The following is a 19677-nucleotide window of genomic DNA, read 5'->3' as shown; positions in this document are numbered from 1 at the left end:
TTAAAGACCTCATCCAACCCGTGCTCACAACCACAGCCTGAGTGCCATGCCCTTGGTAATGCAGACAGGGTCCCTGTGGGACCTACCTGGCCCTGAGCAGGTAAGCATCTTGTGCCACCCAACAGAGCTCCCCTGATGAAATGCCGGGTCGGCACGCAGCCACCTTGGAATCAGCAAACTTCAAAATCCCACACATTTCCTTACACGAGTGACTGAGGCTGTCTCCCTAAGCCCCAAGGACTTGGTTCTGAAGCCAACACCCCTGCCTCCTGCATCTGGCAAATGCTCAGTGTGCAGAGGAAATGAATCAGGTTTAATTAAGGACAGAAGCCCCTCATGTTGATCTCGTGGTTAACGACTACGAGAGTGGACTGACAAGCTCATGGCATGTACAAGGCACGTCCTGGGACCCTCCCCTCCCCTCCTCCAAAGGAAGGACAACTGCTTGGAGTGGGAAAGGACGGGCTTTGGGATCAGGTTGGGCCCATAAGGATTGTGTAAGTTGGTCTTAAGTCCTTATCTGAGGCTCCTGAATAGCCACAAATTGGTGAGTCTCAGGTAGGGGTCTGGGGAGGGAAGGGGGCCTGCCCTCCCCGTCAGGGGAGCTGTTTTCACCACGTGGCAAGTCTAACAGGCGTCTAAGGCACAGACTGGTGTGTGTGTGTGTGTCCTGTACTCCAGACTCAGGGTAAGGAGCAGTTGGAGGGGCTTGGGGCTTGACTATGGGTAAGTGGAGATAGGCAGCAGCAGAAGAAAGTAAGCCACTCACTTCCAAAACATCCCTTTGAAAAATCCAAAAGGGTCGTTAGTGTGATAAGGATCCAGAGAGTGTTGGATGTGAGCCTGGTTCTGAACCAATCTGTTGGGTACCTCAAGGCTCAGAAATACTGTTTCTTTAGCAGAGCCTGGCCTGGGCCACCTGTGATTGCAGTCGTGAAAGTGGGTTTACGTAGAATTGAGTGTCAGGACAGTGAGCGCTCAGAGAATGCAGCCTTCAGAGGAGGTACCCAAGGCCTAACCCCAAAGTCCTAGCCCCCCTGCCACCAGCACCAGCACCTCAGGTCTGTTGGCCACGGCACCTGGCTGCTTGGTCTCTGAACACAGCAGTGGCAGCAAAGCACACTTGGCTCTCCCAGCTGCAAGGTCAGTCCTTCAAGCTGCTTCCAGAAACACTCGTTGCTTGGGGCCAGGCCTTTGGCTCCAAGCTCAGTGCTCAATCCTGCCTGGGACGGCTGCCAGAAGCCCTGCGTGCTGCCTGAAGCCTTGAAGAAAATAGAGATGCAGCATCAAGATGCAGGAGGGCCAGATGCCTGGCCAGCAAAGCCTGGGAGGGGCTGAGACCTCTGGGGAGTCTGGGATGGGCCGCCAGTGGTCTGGCCATTAATCTCGGCACACAGTCAGGTGCCTATCCCAGAGGTAGGTTCCTCCCTGGCCTGTAAGAGTCCTGGACGAAAGCAGGCTGGTTCAAGTTCAAGGAGTTTGGCCCTGAGGAAGAGTGCTTCTCCACATGGAGCCAGCCCGGCACTCCAGACGGCTTTTTCAGCCTTCCTGGTGGAAACTTGCCCACCAGGGCCCAGGGCCTGGGCTGTTTCCGCTGGGTCCCTGGGAGCTAGTTCAGCTGGTCATACCCTGGTTTCTTTCTGTACAAGCAGAAATGCTGGATGAAGAAGACAACATCGAAGAAGATGGAGAAGATGCCGAGGCCAAACTTGGTCGGGTCTCCAAAGATCAGTGTCCACTGGTCTGTTAGCAGCCAGAAGGGATGGGATTGGTTTTGGTTTTAGGTTCGCAGCCCCTGAAGCAGCTGGAGCACGTGGGGCTGTGGGGGTGGGGGGGCGGGGTGCTCATCTGCCCAGGAAACCACAAATCCTCTAGCTGCCAAAGCCCGGAGGTAAGCCTCACCTTGGGGGCTGGGACTGGCTAGGATTCCCCGTGTGGGGGAGGGGTGGTTTCCAGGAAGCCTGGCCCCGCCCTGTGCCTCTAGCTGCCTGCCGGCTGACTCACCGTTGTTGTAGGATTGGAGGAACATCTGCAGGAGGCTGAAGCTGCCCCCAGTGAAGTCCAGAAGCACGTTGCCAATGCTCCAGCCCTCGGTGCTTTTGTAGTAAAAGTTCAAGTAGGCCTGGGCCAGACAGACAGATGGAGGGCGGTGAGGGGGCTGAGTGGCGGCCTCCTGCACCTCGTGACCGCGCTCCAAACAAGAGCGGCTCTCATTCCTCCCACTCATGCGCTTGGACCTCAGCTCCAAAACCAGTGACCTTTGGGCTCCGACAAGCCTCGACTGAGGGCACGGTTTGGGCGGGTCCTGGGGTCTCCTCTGCGTGCTCAGCAAACAGCCCTCCTCCTCCTTCCCTTGCACCTCCCAAACTCCGGCAGAGTGATGGGGAGCTGCTGCCTCTCCATCTTCTTCAGCCCTCCTTATCCTGGCTTCCCAGCAACTCTGATTTTTCTACTCACCTTCAAATGGAGAATCTCCTCAAACTCAGCCTGGACTGAATTCATGTTGTGCTTATGAACATGGCCTGGGAGTCTGATGGCCTGGTTTGGAATCCCAGCTCCACCATCGGAGGAGCTATGTTACCCTGGGAGAGTGACTTGAGTTCTCCCAGCCTTAGTCTCCCCATCTGCAGAGTGGACTTAACTCCCTCCTCAGCCCTGGTTGGGCTCTAGGGCGTCCACCTCGGGCTTCCCAGGTCCAGCCCACTTGCACATCGCTCCTCCTCCTGCTGCCAGTGCCCTCTGGGCTTCTCTGACCGTTGACCTCCCTTCCCACCACCCGGGGGGACGGCTTGGCCTCTGTAGTGGTCTTCTCCCAGTTAGCCACCTGTCAGTTCCCCTTCTTTGCCCTCTCCCACCCTCTTCTGTATTTGCTGCCACCTCTCCAGTCCTGGACAGTTCCAAACATCTCTAACTGGGGCTCCTGCCTCCCAGGTTTCCCAGGCCCAAGCCTCCCCACGCTCAGGGACTGAGGCCCCACTTCCCCCAAAGCCATCCCCCGACTCTGAAGCCACCATCCCAAGCGCCCTGGGAGCTGGTCCCGCCTTCCTAGCTTCACAGTGCTCCGCCAGCAGGGTCTTCTATGCCTGTGCCTTTGTGCAGGCTGCCCCGGCCTGGAGCGCCCCTTCTCTCTTGTCCACAGAACTGAGTCCTGCTCATCCTTAAGCGGATGGCTCTGTTTCCATGCCCTCCAGGGTACTGGCCCTGACCCTGGCCAAAATGCTCTCCTTCCTGGGCCCACGGAACACAAGGTTCCCTGTGCTGGGAAGGCGAGTTAAAGGCAAGGGCCTAGATTCAGCCTGCAGTTAGCAGTTCTTCTACACCTGACCCTCTCCCGGGCCATTCCGCCTGTGGGGCAAGCTGTGTTTGACTCTTAGGCTGTGTCTGACCCAGCTCTGAAGAGGACTGTTTGAGTGCTCGAGGGAGGGTGCTGAGGGCTCACAACGAGGACCCTGAATGGTGGCGGGTTCCCCCCCCCTACATCTTCCTGGTACCCTGCTGTGGCTCATCAGGGTCATCAGTTGGTGGTAATGGGTGGTGGCGGTAGGGTGGGGGGGCAAAGCTGAAGTCATTAGAAAGGTGGGGCTGGAAAGAGATGGGAGTGACTTGCACAACCCTTGACTCTCAGAGCTGAGCATGAGTCAGAGAAGCGGCCACTGACTTCCCCGTGGGATTCCTGGCCCCTGGGAAGAGCAGGTACTGGTCACAGCCGGTTTTCTGTGAGGCCCCACTCCTGCTGGGCTTGCCGGCCTCCTCCCTGTAACTTTCCATTCACATCTCACCCTGGCCAGAAGCTGCCCCAAGGGAGCCGGGTCCAGGGTCTGTGTCTCATCCCTCTCACGCTAACGGCCAGACCCTGGAGGTACCTGTGGAAAAGGCGGGCAGACCCTGGAGGTACCTGTGGAAAATACTTGACCAGCGTCACTGCCAGCTTGATGTAGGAGAAGCAGAAGAGAAACTGCAGCCACGTGGTGGCCCTGACCGCGGCCATGATCAGGGTGATGAGTGTGAAGAGCCAGGAGAGCACGAGGAAGCCAATGGCCAGCCAGGACACCCGCTGGTTGCCTCGCTGAGGATGAGACAGGGCAGGGGAAGGGATGGGCGGGGTGCAGAGAGCCCAGCACCAACTGCACCTTGTCACTATCAGGGTCTCTGTTTCCCTCCTCTTGGACCTGAAGAGCCCATTTGCTTCCTGTTCCCATGTTGCAGAGCGGGGTCCCTCTCAGAGCCCACCAGGAGTGAAGGGTGCTGGGGACATGGCCCCCATCACGCTGGAGGCCTGGCACCTCATCTCGGCCCAGGCTCCTTCCACGACCCCAGGGAGCCTGATTGGCTCTGGAATCTCTTTCCCAAAAGCAGGCCTCCCTCATCTAATCTTCTCAGCAAAGGGTAAGAAAACCTAGAAGATTCGTGAAGGTGGGGGCCAAGCAGCTCTAGCCGGCCTTGTGTGTGGGAAGAGAACTCCCCAAGGGAAGTGGTGCACCCACAGGGAAGTGAAAGGAAACAGCAGCATCAGCGATGCCCTGAAATACGCACTAACTCACGACGTCCTTCCCTGCTGAGACAGCAGACGGCCCTCCAGCAGCACAGCTGTGCCCGGGCTCCTCAGCCCGGCCCCCAGAGCCCCCCAGGGCCTCTCCTGCTCCCTCCACCGCCACCCTGGCCACCCCATCTGCTCGCAGTCCCTCTCGCTGCTCCCTGGCCTTCACAGTTCTGTCCGCCGGCTGGGGTGCCCCACCCTGGCCCTCTTCCGCATCGCCATGGGAACTTCACTCATCCCTCGGACCACAACTCAGTGCCCTCTTTCCCCCTCCTCCCTGGCTGAGTCGTGGGGCCCACGAGCTACCTGTGCTCTCCCTGCCCGCTCAGCTCTCAGCCTGCTGGGTCATCACTGCCTCCGTCTGTGTCCCTCACCCCAGACCTGGGGCGGCCTGAGGACTTAGGCTTACAGGGTGTTCCCTGTACCCAGCAATGGGGTCTGGATAATAGGCCAGCAGATGTGAGTGAACGGACACATTTCCCTTCTGGGGGTTTCCATGTCTCCTGTAAAACGGCAGGTATGGGCAGCAGGTGCTGCCGGGTGTTGGCCTGGGCAGCGCAGGCTGTGGCGGGTACCAGGGTCACTGCTCACCTCGTACAGGAAGCACTGCACCACGATAACCAGGGTGAGGGCGACCGCGTGCAGGCTGAAGAAGACGTCATTACTGTCCACGGGGTTCACGCCATTGGGGTATTTGAGGAGAAACTGCTCCTGTTTGGGAGTGCAGAGAAGCTGGGGGGTGAGGGGTGGCCAGACCACCGGACAGCTTGGACTGGGCTGCGGGGGTGAGCAGGGCCGTACCTTGATGGAGGGCACCCAGAAGAGGCCGATGTTGAACACGCTGTAGGCCACGAAACCCATCAGGTTCAGGGCCACGAAGTCAAAGCTCAGACCCACGACACTGAGGAAGGGGGCGGGGGGACGGGGAGACAAAGCAGAGCAGGGGGTGAGACTGGGGGCCGCCGGGGGCTGGAGGGGACAGAGCTCTCAGCACACAGGAAGGAGGGCCTGGCTCCCTCAAGGAGAGCACAGTCCTCAGGTCCCTTTCCATGCCACCCCCAATGCCACCGAACCCCACCCTCCTGGGATTGTCTGGAGGCTTCCTGCAGAGAGGAAGCGCCTCCCTCCCTGGTTCCCAGCTCAGCAGCCCCTCAGAGGCCCACGTTCCTTGGTGGCCTAGATGTCCTTGGTGCATGACGCCTGGGCCCTTGTCTTTTTTTGCGGTACGCAGGCCTCTCACTGTTGTGGCCTCTCCCGTTGCGGAGCACAGGCTCTGGACGCGCAGGCTCAGCGGCCATGGCTCACGGGCCCAGCCGCTCCACGGCATGTGGGATCCTCCCGGACTGGGGCACGAACCCGTGTCCCCTGCATCGGCAGGCGGACTCTCAACCACTGCGCCACCAGGGAAGCCCTGGGCCCTTGTCTTTAAAATCAAGGTGGGCCGGTTTTCGTCTCTGAGGCCGAAGGATCCAACTCCTGCACTGGGGCACAACTTGACACTAATTCCTCCAGGGCTCCGTGGACCCAGGAGCCCAGCAGATTCAGGTGGGCTCCTCCCACCCAGCCCCTTCTCCACTTCCACTGAGAAGCCCCATTTTGTTGCTTTCGCAGGGAGGGCCTGAATTGCACAAGAGACCAAATGCCCAGCACTGCAAGTCCTACACAGGCGCTTAGAACTTTCACATCAGACCACTTTTAAGAAAGGACAGGAAGAAAGAAGAGCAGAGGGGTAAGTCAGAACCCAGGCTGCCCACAGCCTCGTTGGAATGCCCATCCTACCGGCCCCAGGTGAAGCTGCACGTGAAGCTCCGTGGGTTACCTCTTCCGCCTCCAGTTGGCGATCCCCTGCGGGTAGAAGGAGATGGACCAGGCCACAAAGTAGATCCAGCCGATCACCTGGTTTATGATGCTGACGACATTGCTGTGGATCACGGAGAAGAGTATCCTTGGGCTGGAGAGAATGTGGGGACCGGGATGAGCTGGGGCTGGACTTCTGGAGGAAACCCCACGTGCCAGCACCATCCCCCTTCTCATCATTTAGGGCCCACACGGGCAGAGGCCAGCCTACCTGGTCTGGTTGGAGTGATTTCCGTGCAGATAAGTGGTAACTTGTCCAACATTTTGAGACGTCACTTGAAAAGAGGAATTTGTCACGCCGGGAGGGACCACAACCTGTTAGGAAAACTGAATCAGGTCCAGCGCCCCGTAGTTATTGGGACCCCAGCTCCAGGCCATGCACTAGGGAATGGAGGGACAGGTCACACACAGCCCCTGCCTTCTAGGAGCTTCCTAACAGTAGGGAGAAATGTTGGACTAATCAGCCAGCTGGAACCCCCATACATCAGCGTCAGACTCCCCTGGCTTATCTCTGAGGGATGGTGGGAGGGCCCTCTTCATCTCACTAGCCATTCGATCTCGGGCAAGCTATTTGAGCTCTGATCTCGGTTTGCTTATCTGTAAAAGGGGAACACAAGTGTCTACCTTACAGGGCTGCTCTGAACGACATAATGTCCATAAAGCTTACGGCACCGAGCCTGACACGCAGCAAGCTGTGAAGTGGTTACCATCACTACTACCCTACGATGACTATTACCTCTACTTCCGTTACTACGGACGGCTCTTCCAGATCCACAGAGGGATGTCTGCCCCACGCCCAGCCTGGCTGCCAAGCGACAAACAGAAGAGGTGCACACACCAGACGCCCGGCAGGGAGAACATCCTTACCCTCATTTCTGCCCAATATTCATAGAAAGCTCTGCTCCAAGAAACAGTACTTGGAGGCCTACCTGCAACTTCTGACCTCCCAATCATGCTTCCTGATGCTCTCAAATCCCGAGTGTGGCAGGGAGTGGGATGATACCTTTACTAAACCACACAGTCCCCCATCTCTTTGTTCCCTGGATGATGCTTCAAGCCCCGCCTTCCAGCCATGTTGTGGGCACCGTAAGGATGTGGCTCACTGGATGGCAGTGGCTTCTTCAGGGACCCTTGAACACTATCTTTCTGCTCTTATCCCCAGAAATCAGGGGGCTTTGGCAGGACAATTGAAATGGTGTAAGTGGCTGCTGCAAAGCCTGGGATCCAGTTCGTGGCCAATGTCTCGTGAGCTACGTCTTCATGACACGTACTACTCTTGGCTCTTTTACTTTCCCATCCTCATTTGTTCTTATTTTTAGCAGATTTTCCTGGCAACTGTTGTTTGCATATTTCTAAGTGGCCACCAGGTCCCTTGTAGAACTAGGTAAGAGGAAAATCTTCCAATTGGAAATTAACTGATACAAGGCAGAATGAAATCATAACAACTGCTTTTAATTTTTTTATTAATTTTTATTTTTGGCTGCGTTGGGTCTTCGTTGCTGCACGTGGGCTTTCTCTAGTTGTGTCGACGGGCTTCTCATTGTGGTGACTTCTCTTGTTGCAGAGCACGGGTTCTAGGCGTGCAGGCTTCAGCAGTTGTGGCTCACAGGCTCTAGAGCGCAGGCTCAGTAGTTGTGGCACATGGGCTTAGTTGCTCCGTGGCATGTGGGATCTTCCCGGACCAGGGCTCGAACCCGTGTCCCCTGCATTGGCAGGCGGATTCCTAACCACTGCGCCACCAGGGAAGTCCTGCTTTTAACTTTTTTAATCAATAAACTTTATCTTTTCAAGCAGTTTTAGGTCCACAGCAAAATTTATTGCTATCTTTTTTCTGAGTGCTTTCTTTCTATGTGCCAGCTGCAATCCTAGACATTTCATACTTGCTACTGCTTTTAATCCTCACAGCCCTGTCAAGGAGACATTATTAACCTTCTGTCCACAGATGAGGAAACTGAGATGTGTCGGGGTGATGTACCTCACCTGTGGTTCACAGCGCAGGCTCCTAGACCGCCTGCCTGACCCCCAAGTTCTACCCAGTGGTTTCCAAAGGCACAGGGAGTAGACAGGAGTAGTTAGAGAAAGGGATGGGTCAAAGAGGCATAAGCCTGGAAGAGTGGGTTGGTGCCCAGATAGGTCATTCTACAAATGGATCTGCCACCATTACGCTAAAAAAAATAAAAATAAAAAAATTGAACTAGGACTTCCCTGGTGGCGCAGTGGTTAAGAACCTGCTAACGTGGGGGACATGGGTTCAAACCTTGGTCCGGGAAGTCCCACATGCCATGGAGCAACTAAGGCCGTTCACCGCAAGTACTGAGCCTGCGCTCTAGAGCCCGCGCGCCACAACTACTGAAGCCCACGTGCCTAGAGCCTGTGCTCCACAAGAGAAGCCACCGCAATGAGAAGCCCGCACACCACAACGAAGAGTAGCCCCCACTCGCCACAACTAGGGAAAGCCTGTGCACAGCAGTGAAGACCCAACGCAGCCAAAAATAAATAAATTAATAAATTAAATTAAATTCTTAAGAAAAAAAATGAACTATAACATAGGTGCAGAAAAGTGCACCCAGCACCCAGATCAAGAAATGGAACGTTTCCAGACCCCAGAAGCTGTGTTCTCTTCCCTTTTGGTCACCACTGATCCCAAAAGGAAACTACTATTTTTTTTTTTTTACTATAGGAATATTTTATTTATTTATTTGTACAGGAGTTATTAGTTATCTATTTTATACATATTAGTGTGTACATGTCAATCGCAATTCATCCCCCCACCCCCACCCCCGTTTTCCCCCCTTGGTGTCCATACATTTGTTCTCTACATGTGTGTCTCTATTTCTGCTTTGCAAACTGGTTGGGAAACCACTCTTCTAACACCATAGATTTGCTTTGTCTGTGTTTGCACTTTAATCATACAGTCCAGGCTTTTTTTTTTTTTTTTTTTGGCTTAATGTTATGCTTGATTTTCACTTATTTTTATTTATTTATTTAAATTTTTTATTTTATTATTTTTTTTTTTGCGGTACGCGGGCCTCTCACTGTTGTGGCCTCTCCTGTTGCGGAGCACAGGCTCCAGACGCGCAGGCTCAGCGGCCATGGCTCACGGGCCCAGCCGCTCTGCGGCGTGTGGGATCTTCCCAGACCGGGGCACGAACCCATGTCCCCTGCATCGGCAGGCAGACTCTCAACCACTGTGCCACCAGGGAAGCCCTCACTTAGTTTTAAAAGATTAATCTTTCCCTTAGATGTTTGGCCCTTAAACTAAGTGATCAGCGTCCTTTCCTCAGAGTCTAAATTTGATCTGTGGATCAAGCCAGACTTCTGAGGGCTAAATACCACAACCTGCTCTTAGAACCAACGGCTTTTCTTACCCTGCAGCAGGCCTCATATCCCGGGGCAGGAGGGGGAAGTTGTGGGAAATGGTGCTGTCTATGAGATGAGACTCCCCTCTCACTCAGGTCCTTTAGGTAGACGCTCTTTATCTGATCATGAGTCAATACTGTTTGCTTGCTAGGAGGCTCAGAGCTGATTTGCAGCTCATTTCTACGACCACACAGGGCCTCATGCTGAGCCTCACGGCTATCAATTTCATCCCTGTGTTCATCTTGTCTGGTTTCTTTTTTCCCCCTACTGATTTGTTTTAAAATCAGGTTGATTGGTGATTGGCTCAAAACCTTGGTAAGGTGGAAGCAGGGTATGTATTAACAGATAAATGTATAAAGACTATAAATAGTCATCACTATTATATCAGACAGCCTCTGGGCCTCTGGCACTGGTTTTTGGAAATAACACTCATCCAATGGGATCTCAGAACAGTGCTTTGCAAACTTTAATGTGGACCCAAATCATCTGGGGAATCTTGCTTATATGCAGATTTTTAACCAGTAGGTCTGGGATAGGGCATTTCTAAAAAGTTTTAGCGGGGAGGGATAAATTAGGAGTTTGGGATTAACATATACACACTATTATATATAAAATAGATAACCAACAAGGACCTACTGTGTAACACAGGGAATTACATTCAATATTTTGTAAGAACCTATAAGGGAAAAGAATCTGAAAAAGAATATATACATAAAAGAATATATATACATATGTGTATGTATAACTGAATCACTTTGCTGTACACCTGAAACTAACATAACATTGTAAATCAGCTATACTTCAATTAAAAAGAAAACAGGGGCTTCCCTGGTGGTGCAGTGGTTAAGAGTCCGCCTGCCGATGCAGGGGACGCGGGTTCGTGCCCCAGTCCGGGAGGATCCCACATGCTGCAGAGTGGCTGGGCCCGTGAGCCATGGCCACTGAGGCTGTGCGTCCGGAGCCTGTGCTCCGCAACGCGAGAGGCCACAACAGCGAGAGGCCTGCGTACAGCAAAAAAAAAAAAAAAGAAAAGAAAAGAAAAGAAAAGATTTTAAAGCAGAGACAATGCTCCTAGTCCGTCGATGCTCTTTGAGCAGTAATGTCTTAAAAAAACATCTTAAGAATTTCTTCTACATTCTCAGAACCATTTCTGCCTCAGATTTCTTACCATCACCTTCCTAATTCCATCTACATAGCATAAAAAGCCCATCCTCAAAGAGACTAACAAAGCCCAAATCTGAGATTTCTAGAATAATAGACAGGGGCAGCCCATGGTATAAAAACAAGGTGGCCTATTTACACAAGCACTTAGTTAAAATGTGTTCTGTTATCCAGTAGTTTTCTGCCCATCAGTTATGATTCATTACTTACTTCATCAGGGAGCTGAAGGATAGTAATGTTTTTTGAACGAAATGTGATTTCAAAAGTGATCACCAAGGTTGCATTTAAAGGACGCCTGTGGAGGACAAGAGTCTGGTTACTGCTGAGAAGCTGTACTCTGTGAGATCTCAACCAGCCCTCTGGATTTCACAGCAGGCCTGTCATTTCTCAAGCAATTAGGGTGAGGCACTGCTATGTGCTTGGCCCTGGGGGGTTGAGAGGTGGGGTCCCTGTGGCCAGTGAGAACACGAGAAGGTGGGAAACTGGCTGTGAATGCCACATGAGGTGTCCAGAGGCCGACAGGACCATGGCATCTGCTCTGGTGGGAAAGGCTTCTGAGAAGGGTCAGGTGGCAGGGAGCAGCAACCCCAGAAAGCAGTGAGATATGTCTGAGTGGGAGCAGCCCATAGGGACCTCAAGTCTGGGCTTAGAGGCCTGGAGTTAATTTGGAAGGCGGTGGAAAGCCGCTTAAGGATTCTGCAGAGGGGAGAGTTGTGCTGAGGGGCTGATGTGTCAGATTCACAAGGTGTCGATGTGCAGAAATGGCAGGATCTGGGGATGGAATGCGGGTCTGTTAGGGAGCCTTGGTCCCAAAGCTTTGGTTTGAGATCAGATGTCCCGGGAGAGGTGAGGAAAAGGGAGAAGGGTAAAGAGAAAAAAATCTTCCCAGATCTTCATCTTGGGGAATCCTCATGGCTGGGAGGCAAGAGTTGGACAAAGCAGGGAAGGATACAGAGGAGGTAAGCTCTCTGGCACGGTCTGGACTAGGTCGGCACCCTCGTGCGGGAACCAGCAGAGGGCAGCTAGAGAGACTCTCAGACAAGCCTCAGCAGGAGCGCTGCACAGTGGGATCCACCCAACGCAGTTGGATGTGATCTCAGAAGCACTGCCAAACGACTTAGCTCCTCGCCCCCAACCTCCAGGGCTCTCTTCAAATATTTCGAACCTTGGAAAGGACCACTTCGAAGTCTGGCATCAACTGCTGGTCACTCAAGGACTCTCCTCAGCTGGGGAAAAGGCTCATGTGTCATCCTCCTCCCGCTGGAAGCAAGGATTCAGCGGTTGGGGAGAGAGAGACTTTGGGACCTCGGTCTGCAGCCTAGGGCCACTGCCTTTCTTTCCCTGGCTCGTCTTAAAGTGAAGAGGCAAGGGCATCACACTTAAAATATGAACAGACTGAGCCGGGGGTCAGCCCTGACCCAGCTGTGGGGCGAACGAGCTGGGCTGAGGACAAAGCTGGGCCTGGGAACTTACGGGAGGGAGATGCTGACATTGGTGGAGCTTCCATTTTCCAGCTTCACGGTGGGAGGAACAGAGAAGTTGACCGTGGACTCTGGAACGACCCAAATCAGTGGCATGAGTCATGAGGTCAGAGAACTCAGGCCCACTGAGACGCTGGGAGGAGGGCCCCTGACACTTGAACTTGCGAAGTCTGATTTATAACCACCTCTATCCCCCAGGCAAAGACTCTGAGATTCTGAGGGGCTAAGTAAGTGATGGGACTGGAAATGTCCTTGTTATGCTCTCTCCCCTCCTGCTGCCAGAAACAGAGGGAGACACAGGCCTGAGGAGGAGATGCTGTAGCTTCCTCCTCTCCCACCGATGAGCTCTGAGGGTCTGTAGGAGTCACCCAGAAATAGAAACCATGGAGCCCCAAAACTGGTCCCAGTTTTTGGCCCAACTGGCCCAAAGGAAATCAAGCCACAATCTGGGACTGGAACATGTGGGCTTAAACCACCTCTTCAGATGGAAAGCACAATGGCTTCCTCTGTTCATGGAGCTAAACTGGCCCTGCATAACTGGTCCTGTCCCGTCCTGTAGTCTCAGAGAGATATCTGGGGCCCAGCTAACCTGTTTCTGAAGAACCGCCTTTGGGCTCCTGTACAAACCCAGCTCACCCCATTCATTGATCCCCTTCCGGAGGCTGACTCTGCTGGGGATGCGGGAGAGACTGGTGAACAGTACACAGTTTCACTATGGGAGACTTCTTCTTGGCATTAAGATGCTAACTCAGGAGGTAGACAGATAGGCCTCGGGGGTGAGGGAGGAAGCAGGTTTGGGAAGCCAAACACTCCAGGGCAGCTTGGCCACAGACCAGGAGTGAATTAGCTTCTCTCTGACCTCTTCCTATGTTCTCTGGGCGGCCCCGGCACCCAAGGTGTTCCCAATGCCCCAGGCACGCGTCTACTTCACCTCCCTCACCTGAGGGGCTTCGCAGCCTAAGGTGTGATCATGAACATAGACTGGGCTGGGAAGGGGGTCCACAGGGGAAAGCAGGTGCTCAGTTTGATGAAGATGGTCCTTGTGTGGGTAGTGGATACAGGTGGGGCCCAGGTCTCCCTCTCCCTCCAGGTCTCCCCAGACCCCTCAAAGGCAGAGACGAAGAACTGAAATTTTAGATGCTCAGGTTGGAAGGAAACTTAAAAGTTCCCTAATTCAACCTCCACTGTCTGAGCCCCTTCTCAGTCCTCCTCCCTAGTAGTTTCTCTTCCTCTGTCCCGACACCTCGGTGGGAGTGGGGGGGGGGGGGCGGAGAGTAACCTCATCTCCTCCAAGGGAACCTGCCAGCCTGAAACTTGCACTCCGGGGCCTGGCTCTGTGACCCGGGACCTCTCAGACCCCACCTGAGCCGCCTTGTCCAGGCTGGCCTGAAGGTGGATGCAGATGCAGGCTCTGGCCCATGCCTGCAAGTCTCCAAGCTGATTCCCACAGTCAGTTGCAGTCCCCACCCTGGCCCTTGGGAGGCCAAGCTGCTCAGAGCAGAGTAGGATGGTCCCCACCCACCATCCCCTCCTTAGGTGTATCTTTGGGGCCTGGAGGCAGCTCTGCCCCTCCTTGTTCACACTCACCTCTCTCATACCAGCCCGAGGCTCTGTTCTGGGCTGCACAGCTGAGGTAGGAGGACTTAAAGGTCCCTGCTGTTACTTTCTACCTAGAGCCTGAGGACCACATCAGATAAGCAAGACCCTGCCCAGGACAGGGATACTGAAAGTGATGCCAGGTAGCCACCCACATTCTGGGTCCCTTGGGGCTTTGCTGGGACTGTGGTCAGGGTGAGTGGGAGATCCGCATGGGCTTAACTCTTCCAGACTTTGCATTTTAAAAGAGGAGGTTGTGAGCTCTCAGAGAACCAGGTCAGGGTTCAACCACTTCCCCTCACTTAGCCCCAAGGAAGATGGCAGCGCTCAGCAGCTGAGAGACTGGGCTCTGGGTCACACAGTTCCCTCCTGGCTCTGTCACTTCCTAGCTGTGTGACCGAGAGTAACGTACTTAACCTCCCTGAGCCTCCATTTCCTCACCTGTGAAATGGAGAGCACAGCACTCCCTCCCTCCCAGGGGCACTGTGAAGATAAAGCGTGGTGATATCTGTGATGCAATTTCCACACAGCCTGAGTGCGAAATAATTGCTGGTGACTATTCTTATCATCATGTAAACCCTGCAGGACATTTTTCAGCCCAAGATGGGAAGCAGTTAGGAAGCTGGCATCATATCATATCCTGGGAAAGCATGTTTTAAAGTTTGCCCCAGGGCAGGAGTCTCTGGACACCACATCTGAATAACCAAATGAGTCTTGGTGAGACTACCTGAAGGTTCCCCCAAGGAGAGTCTTTGCATTTTAAAAACTAATCCTTATTGGCACATCTCCCACTATGCCTCCCACCCCACGCCAGCCACTCTGCTGTACTGTGAACTCCCATTCTCAAATCACTATAACAGTGAGAGACGGGCAACGTGATCCCTATTTCGGGTAGAAGAAAGTGGAGAAACCCATGAGGGCAAGTGTCCTGCTCACACAGCTCAGAAATGGTAGAGGCAAGATTTAAACCTAGGCCAGCCTGGTCCAGAGCGCAGGTCCTTGCCACTAGGTGGCAGCACCTCAAGATTCCACCCAAAGAAGTCAGGGGCAAAAAACTCTGAAGGCAAATGATCTCATCATTGATCCTCTAATACCACTCCCGAAAGCAGAGACAAGTTTGGGAGAGACTTCTACCCTCTCTGCGCCTAAGTCAGCCCTCTGTATAATCGAGTGGTGGCAGTTGCACTTGTTCTTCTTTCCTAGGGCAATGCATTAGCGTGACTAATGGAGCTTTATTTAAAGCGGGCCAAGGCTCATGTACACACTTTGGGGCCTTAGTCCCAGACAATATGATCCGGCAGGTCTGGAGTGGGGCTCTGGCATTCGTATGGAAGAACACCAGACTCCACGGTGTTCTTTCTTTCTTGGAAGAAACCTCTTCTTTCTCGGAAATTGCTTACCCGCAAGGTGTGACTACAAGGTGACATGACTGATTGTTTAACAAACGTGGAAGAGCTGATCAGATGACCTGTGTTTTCTCAGAGGCTCAAGAGGCCAAATAATTGGAGCAGTGCACCCACTGCGCGTGGCTCTTGGGGAGCTTTGGCAAGGGTTTGCACGGTTCGTATAAGGTTAATTTGGAAACTTTAGCTGGGGGTTTTAAGATGTATTTGATTTGTTTTTGGCTGCGCTGCAAGGCTTGTGGGATCTTAGTTCCCTGACCAGGGATTGAACCCGGGCCCTTGGCAGTGAAATCACTGAGTCCTAACCACTGGATTGCCAGGGAATTCCCAAGATGTATTTGATTTTTGACAACAGCCAGATGATCAAAATAATGGGCCTGGTGTCCATGGAGGCTCTACGCAGCTTTTCGTGGAAGGAATTTCAGCAATGTTTGGGCAGTGGAGAATCGATGGAATGATACAGGCCTCTAAGGGCCCTGCTCTGAAGGTCAAGCCTCACAAGGATGCACAAACCCTGACGTGTTTTTCGACAACCAGCCTGAATTCTGTGAGGCCCCTAGCCCTGCTTCACTCTGGTTCCTCGGTCCCTGTCTAAGGGAAGAGCTTTCTTATCATACCAGGCGATGCCGGGCAGGCTCCTCAGGTGTCTACCGCTTGGCAGAACCAGGTGCAACAAGGTGGCTACCTCACCTGCTTCTGCAGCATCTCCCAGGACCCATAACTCCCCTCTTTGAGGTCTACAGGGTGGGAACACAAGCTCTTCTCTACAGATATTATCCCAGATTTTCAGAGCTCCACAGTTTGATGTTGGTGATACAGAAAAGGGAATAGGGACCCCGGGGCAGAAGGCTAATTATCTGTGGAACCATCTGGCTCCCTGTAAAACTCCTGGACTCCAGACCTCGGTCTGCTCCACTCACTGGGTGCCCATCTGGCCAAGGGGCAGGCAGACACACGCAAGCTGGATGGTCCTGAACTTTTGGCGGCAAACAAGTCAGGCTACTTACTCCATTTCCCTCTTTATCCATTTCTCAACTTACCACATTTCTCTATGAGCTTCAGGGGAAAAAGGCTAAAAATAACCAGCCACCTCCTTATCATGTTCCTCGATTTCAATGAACTAGAAAGAAAAACAAACAGCAAGAGAAGTTCAGGTTAAAGTTGGATCAGCTCAGCAACAAGTGGACAATAAGCCACCTGGAACCATGGCACGGACACTTCCTAAAGGACTTCCACTTCACACCTGTGACTTCAATGGGCTTTGTATCACCAGCTTGGAGAAGGGGACCCCAGGGAGGACTTATCTTTCTTTTACATGTGGGGAAATGGGCTCAGAGAGGCTAAGTGGGTTGTGTAAGGTCCCACCCTGAGGAAGTGGACAAATGCTGAATTTTTCCCTCTTCAACTGCTTTGTGCAACCTAGTAAACAGAAAGAAAGAATGCAGCCTTATTGGCTGGGGGTTCTTTTTTCCAGAAGATATTAAAACTGTGGTCAGATATTTGACTTTGTGAACCTATAAACCTTAAGGAAATTAACTTCATTTCCTGTCCTGGGATAAGCGTCTATGGGTTAATGCCACCAACCGACCCTTGATTAGGACATTTTCGTTTAACAAGTGTCACTTCTCTGGGACCGGCGGGGATCATTCACAAAGGGGACCCAGTGTGGGACAAGCCCCAGATCAGCCCCGTGGCAGCTCACTGGTTAAGTGAAGGAGATGGGTTGCTGCGTACCCATAACCCCCACGCACAACAGGTGAACCAAGGGTCAAGATGGGGCAGGTGAGCTTAAATATCTATAACTTGGCTTCCGCACGCTGCTTCAGTGTACAGTGCTCTGCCCCGCCACCTGTGACAGCCTCTGGGGATTCCTGTGGACTGTTGGAGAGCCATGAGAGGTCTGTGTGGAAACATCCCTGCCCCCCTCTCTGGTTTCAGTTTCCCCAAAAGGCCTCAAGAACCCTCCTGATACTCCCCTTCCTCGAAAAAGTCTCCCTAACTGCTTCAGCCTGCCTGACCTCCACTGCCCCTCCGTCTCCTCCAGGGGCCTCTCTGCCTGCTGCAGCTCCCCCGATCATTGGGTCTTATCTCAGGAGCTTTCCCACCTGCCGGCACCCATCTCCCCACTCTCTGGCCTCCTCTGGGGGCCTTGCCCTTGGCGCTGTATCCCCGTGCTCTCTGCCCCTCTGCTTTCTGTACCCTGACCTGCGGGAAATTGCTCTCCTGTGTATGTGGAATGACTCCCCTCTCATTCTTGCCACTCTCTGCTCTTCACACTTGCTGATGTCCTCAAGCTCAGGATTCAGTTTGTTCCCCAGGGCAGAGTCTGGGTTTTCCTTGAGAACTCAGGCACAGAATCAGGCCTAACCGGCTCCTCTCTCATTCCACAGGATTGGAATGTAGACTGAGGAACTCAAACTCTTGGACAGCAGAAGTTCCCTGGTCCTAGACGCTGACACACCTTGGAAGAAAGACATTAGGACAGATATAAAACGAACTTAAGAGATATGTGGTCGATTACAATGTTTGAAAAAGATCAGGTTAAAATTATACCCAGGGACTTCCCTAGTGGTCCAGTGGGTAAGACTGCGCACTCCCAATGCAGGGGGCCCGGGTTTGACCCCTGGCAGGGGAACCAGACTCCGCATGCATGCCGCAACTAAGAGTCCGCATGCCGCAACTAAAGATCCTGCGTGCCGCAACTAAGACCTGGCACAGCATGCATGCGTGCATAAATAAATAAAATATTAAAAATTATAACTGTACACAAAAACTAGTGTTTTGTGAATGCTACGAGGTAGAAATGGAGAATTTCACCACAATGGGCTCTGTCTGACATGCTGCTCTTCCTGTGTAAGTTCTATTGATATATTCTAGGCCTCGCTCAGATGCCACCTGCTTCAAGAAGCCTCCCACTCCCAATCCCCTCCCAGGGGAAACCTGGGGTCAGGGGTTTCCTGTGGTAGCTCCACTTAGTCAGGTATCCGGTTAATCCTGTCACCTTTTGTACAACCTGGAACTCCCTGGATCTTCTTCACTTGGAGAAGGAAAACATAGTGGCAAGGATTGTCTGCCCTGGGGAGTGACTGCACAGGTTTGAACCTGAGCTCCCCATTTATTAGCTGTGTGACTCTGGGGTGCTGCTTAACCTCCTCAAGCTCCAATTTCCTAAAGTGAAAACAGGGACAGTGGGAACTAAATCATAGGATTTAAATGAAATGACACGTTAAGCACGATTTGTGGTCCTTTTATCAGCAGTATTAAAATTTCAAGGGGAAGGGGCTGGTAAGAAAAAAAGGATGAGAAACAATGATGTAAAGTAAATACAACTGTTGCCTAGGGCCCTTAGCAGGCTCTCACAAAGCCTAGGTGGTAATTTTCCTCAACATTGTTGAAAAAGGCAGGGCCCAGTAGTCCTCCCTTCCTCCAGCTTGAAAGGCCCGGAGGGCGGGACCGGGTCTCGTCCTGCCCACTCCCCCGTAGCCCAGCCCGGCGCTCAGCACCCCAAAAGGAGCTCCTGGCGTGGTCCTCTCAGTGTCTCCCCTCTGCCAAGCAATCTGCAAACTCTGCGACCCAGATTCAGGCAGCAACTAAGCAGAAAGCGGGGAAGGGACGCTAACCTGCACTGGAACAGAGCCTCCCACACCACCTCGGCAGCCCGGTGTCCCCCGCCTCCACTCACTACCACCCGAGCCCTTCAACCCGGGTGCTGTCCGGTGCCTCGAGGCCGGGGCTAGTGGCCGGGGCAGGAACCCTGGCGCGGCTGAGGGAGGCTGGATGCGCTGTAGGCTGCCCAAGTGACTTGCTGTGCCAGTCTCTAGGCCTCAGGGGGTCCGCCTGGGAGACGAGGCGGGGAGGCTGTCGGGTCCGCGTCGGCTCTCACCTGAGGTCCTCTAGGCTCAGGGGACCGACCAGACGGGACGCAGGAGCCGCTTCGGACTGTACCAGCTTCCTCCGGCCGGCTTGACTTAGTGTGGGGCGGACCAGAAGTCACCTGACTCGAGCCACCTGATCCGCGGAGTACAGGCCTCGGCGCGGTGCACCCTGGGAGCTGTAGTTTTCCCGCGTCTCAGCGAGACAGTTTGGGGCTGGGGAGGAGCGGAGGGGCTCAGGCAACTTGGCAGGCTCGGATATGTGTGAGGGTTAAGTCACTATTAGGGTCACAGAAGCTCTCGCATCTCCCAGGGAGACTCGGGGTACTGGTACTTTGGTGAGCAAGGCCGAAGCCTCGGGCCACATCGCAAACCCTGCCCTGCGGGGCGGGGCCTGTAGGTTCCGCCTT

The 19677-nt window shown here is 53.5% G+C and overlaps 2 protein-coding genes across 2 annotated transcripts in view; both read right to left on the bottom strand.

The window, feature by feature from the left end:
- The window catches only part of RAP1GAP2 (RAP1 GTPase activating protein 2), a 445551-nt gene that overhangs the window by 51486 nt on the left and 374388 nt on the right, over positions 1-19677 (bottom strand). The gene's annotated exons all lie outside the window — the stretch shown is intronic.
- CTNS (cystinosin, lysosomal cystine transporter) lies at positions 293-19501 on the bottom strand. Its single transcript, XM_033423211.2, has 13 exons — positions 19279-19501; positions 17601-17856; positions 16436-16515; positions 12389-12467; positions 11126-11210; positions 6606-6709; positions 6357-6488; positions 5339-5438; positions 5129-5248; positions 3896-4066; positions 2005-2122; positions 1629-1743; positions 293-1262 (listed from the first exon to the last, which is right to left on the bottom strand). Exons 2-13 carry the CDS (start codon positions 17645-17647, stop codon positions 1214-1216), a joined length of 1200 nt encoding a protein of 399 aa, XP_033279102.1. The 5' UTR covers positions 17648-17856; positions 19279-19501; the 3' UTR covers positions 293-1213.

Source organism: Orcinus orca, chromosome 19, assembly GCF_937001465.1.
Source record: "Orcinus orca chromosome 19, mOrcOrc1.1, whole genome shotgun sequence".
Classification (NCBI taxonomy): domain Eukaryota; kingdom Metazoa; phylum Chordata; class Mammalia; order Artiodactyla; family Delphinidae; genus Orcinus; species Orcinus orca.
The sequence above is the reverse complement of the archived record's forward strand: the minus strand, read 5'-3'. Positions and strand labels throughout refer to the sequence as shown.